This window comes from Orussus abietinus, unplaced genomic scaffold, assembly GCF_000612105.2.
Source record: "Orussus abietinus isolate OABI.00-Male unplaced genomic scaffold, Oabi_2.0 scaffold1449, whole genome shotgun sequence".
NCBI classification, from domain to species: domain Eukaryota; kingdom Metazoa; phylum Arthropoda; class Insecta; order Hymenoptera; family Orussidae; genus Orussus; species Orussus abietinus.
In genome coordinates, this window is record NW_019395596.1 from 234 (window position 1) to 4,208 (window position 3,975).

General features: G+C 33.2%; 1 protein-coding gene across 1 annotated transcript; it reads left to right on the plus strand.

The window, feature by feature from the left end:
- Positions 1 to 1,276: 1,276 nt before the first annotated feature.
- LOC105700055 lies at positions 1,277 to 3,730 on the plus strand (the record flags this gene model as incomplete). The annotated part of the gene is given in 6 exon segments (XM_012425611.2): positions 1,277 to 1,574; positions 1,690 to 1,893; positions 2,003 to 2,122; positions 2,581 to 2,722; positions 3,452 to 3,569; positions 3,640 to 3,730. Coding segments are annotated over 6 exon segments (822 nt in total), but the record flags the coding sequence as incomplete, so codon positions are not given.
- Positions 3,731 to 3,975: the final 245 nt, after the last annotated feature.

Here is a 3,975-nt window from a genome sequence, read left to right on the forward strand (position 1 = left end):
AAGTTAACCAGTCGCGGATATTGACTGGTGAGTAGGTTCGGTTTTTGGAAAAAGGTGTTCGCGAGTTGGTGCAATACCAAGACCGATGGGATAATGAAGGAGTCTAAATTAGAGGAATTTGAGGGGTGAAGGATGCAGGAGTAGCGATTGTGCCAGACCCGTTGGATTTTAAGGTTCCTGTAACAGAAAGTACTCACCTAGAGCATCAAATTCCCCGATCGCAAACGGACGAGTACAATTCCAGTTATCAAGTTGTACGCGCTGCGATCGAGCCGAAGGTTCAGATATAAGAGAGCGTTCCGTCCGCAGTGCTTCGCGCTCGCGGTCCGTGGCCCCCTCTCCCAGGGCCTCCGTACTTGCTCGCAATTAATATCGCGCATGCTCGAATAGAGCCGAATTACTAGTCCTTATGTACAGTAGCGCATGTTAAACACCTGACCCGTTACAATATGTTTATAAATTATTAAAACTAAATATGTCATTGAAATTTTCAACAAATATTTCAAATATCTTCGAATGAAATCTACAGGAAATCTTAAAAAATCTGTCGCTTGAGATATTTAACAAAGACTACAAAAAAATATTTAGAAATCATTCTATGCTACTAGAGTAATTATTTAATAATATAGTAAGGTAGATTAACTCATGAAAAATGTTGCGATACTATTAATCGGGGATATTCACTTAATAAACCGTGGATTTCAATTCTCGAAATTACGTGGAAATCAGTTGAAAATCGCAAATACAAATTACTGGAAATTTTTGGAAATTACCGAAAAAATTCTCACGATTTTAAGGCCGAACGTCACTTGTTATCGAATTTCATTTTCGTTTATTGTATGAAATAAAAGACAATCGATTCTCAAAGAGAAAAATCAATTTCACTGATTTCCAAGTGAATAGCCGAATATTTGCAAGTGAAATGCTAGTAAAATAAATGATTTCTTAATGGAAGACCTACTAATAATTATGAATATAATTATTTAATAATATAGCAAGGTAGATTAACTCGTGAAAAATGTTGCGATACTATTAATCGGGGATATTCACTCAATAAACCGTGGATTTAAATTCTCGAAATTACGTGGAAATCAGTTGAAAATCGCAAATACAAATTACTGGAAATTTTTGGAAATTACCGAAAATATTCTCAGAATTTTAAGGCCGAACGTCACTTGTTATCGAATTGCATTTTTGTTTATTGTATGAAATTAAAGGCAATTGATTGTCAAAGAAAAAAATCAATTTCACTGATTTCCAAGCTCCTGGCTATCAATTCTAGGAAACGTGGAAAACGTATTATCGTAATTGTTAAGAAATACAATGTGCTTGCAAGTTTAATAGATTTTTTTTTTCATGCAGGGGATAAAGAGAAAGAAGGAATTGAATATTTAAGAAATTTAATCAATCAATTAGGAGGCTGGCCAATGGGATTAATGTTAAATCCACGAAATCCTAATGGCCCAACTTGGCAAGAGATTGACAAATATTATACAAGACTTACCGGTCGCGCTTCATTTTTCTTTTTCACAATAAAACAACACCCGAACGAGTCGAATTTTACTGTATTGTCTGTAAGTAATTCCCTGAAACATGCACTCATGATGCAGTCTCTAGAAATGGCAAGAATAAACACTCGAAATTTTATAAAAAAAAAAAGNTTGTAATAAAGAAGAAACTCTTTACCAGATAGGAAGACCGCAATTGACACTCCCTGTCAGACTTCTCATGACAATGACTGACGAAAACAGTCAAATGGGAATGTTGCAACACATTACAACTGTTGTTTCGTCAATCAAATTCAACACTTTCAACACGTCTCAATACATAGACCTCAATGCAATCATGACAGATGCCAAAGCTCTAATTCGACTTGAACTTGCCTTGACAAAGGTACGAAACAAATGATACATTTTTTTAACAATTAAAAATGGGCGACCTGATGATATATTTCTGATTGTATATTCTAATTATACATTTTAAAAAGGTATTGCAATTGCAGGCAGGAACAATGGCTCCTTCAAATAGGTCGAGTCTTGTGAAATTTGAAAAGAAGCTGTTACCTATACATGATTTTCAAACATTGTATGATGACAATGTAATGCAAACTCAACAGTCTAAGGTAATAGAGAAAATAACAATGAGATAATAAGGCAATGGCAATTTAATACAACGAAGTGTACCGAGTAAAGAAAATATTAGTTGACTGAAACAAAAACTGTTGACATGTATACTGTTGTCTGAATCAGACATTTCATTGTTTCATCACAGAATTTTCTTGTCATATTGCATATTTCTGTTAGTCAACTAACTATTTTCCTTAACCTTAATGTTCATAAAAATTCTCGACATGAGAGCCTCTTCATTTGTTTATGTCGATTAATGAAATGTACATGATTGAATAATCCGAGAAATTTCAATTACATTTTCATTTAGTTATTTATTAAATTATATTAGCTGCTTACTGTTAATTTATCCGGGTATGTTCTTGTTTATTTCGAGATATTCCTTGAAATATTAGGAAAGAAGGGAAATGGGAACAATTAACATTTGTAAAGTAAGTTTCGTTTATCTTTTCAGATCGACTGGTTGGATGTTATTAACAATCTATGTTCAGGAACAAATATTGGACCGGTTAGAGATGATGTTATTGTTGTTAATCCTGTTTCATATTTCGTAGCACTAGGACAAATATTGAATACAGTTCCCAAAGAAACCCTGGGTAAAAATTGGCAATAACATTTCAAGAATTATTATATTAAGGTGATATGAAAGAGTCGTATATATATGTACATATACATGGCTCTCTCTTATAAATATGTATATTATATGTATGTGTATGTGTATATATATATGAGAGGTTAAATCGTCCTAAAGTAGGTCCTGATACTCATGAAATTTCAATTCTTTTCAAATTTGTTTATAGGTATTTTAAAAATAGTTTATAAGAAATGAAATTTCGCGAGTTTCAGGACCTACCTTAGGGTATCCATATTCACGTTTTAAAGTATGAAACGACTTGAGACACCCAGTTTGTAGACAAGTTTTATGAACGATTAAGCTTCACCTTAAGGGGATGTGAAAGTGGCATCGAAGAGGTTTTGTTTATAAAACTTTTCTCCCAACTCGATTTACCGAATAGTTTGAAACTTTACAACGTGAATAGGGAGCCTATATGGAAGGTCCTGAAACTCATGAAATTTCAATTCTTTTCAAATTTGTTATAGGTATTTTAAAAATAGTTTATAAGAAATGAAATTTCGCGAGTTTCAGGACCTACCTTAAGGTCTCCATATTCACGTTTTAAAGTATGAAACGAGTTGAGACATCCAGTTCGTAGAAATGTTTTATGAACGATTGAGCTTCCGGATGCCACTTTCACATCCCTTTAAGTTCACCGGAAAATATGTCGAGACATGTTGATTGTAAAATAATTTTCACTTCTTCCCAGTAAATTACGTCCACTGGAGATTTATATACAAAATGTACAGATTCTGTAGTGACCGTACAAGGGAACTCGATCATACGATTAAGAAACAGCTTTTACAGAGAACCGATCTGAAGTCCAGGTGCGATTAAAAAGAAAAAACAGTAATTTTAAAAATTAGTCGCAATTTGTTTATGCAATTCCGATTTCAGACGGGAAGATTGCATGAGAAGAAATCCGTTTAAAGAGGCGGTAATATATCAGTACCTATCTAGGTTCGTTTCCGACGATTCCATTAAAAAGGTAAACATTTCATTTTTATAAACACGAATTATTGCACTAAAAAAACAAAAATCGTCGAACCAAAGAAATATCGATTCAATTATTTGACACAAATGAAATTGTTACAATTTCGAAGAAACGTCCCAGATAGCATAAAATATTGATTGAATATAGAAAAGAAGTTGGAAAATATTCCTCACGTATATTCGACATTCGAATGATACTTTAAGTACAATATTATATTATGTACATATGATAATGTTTCC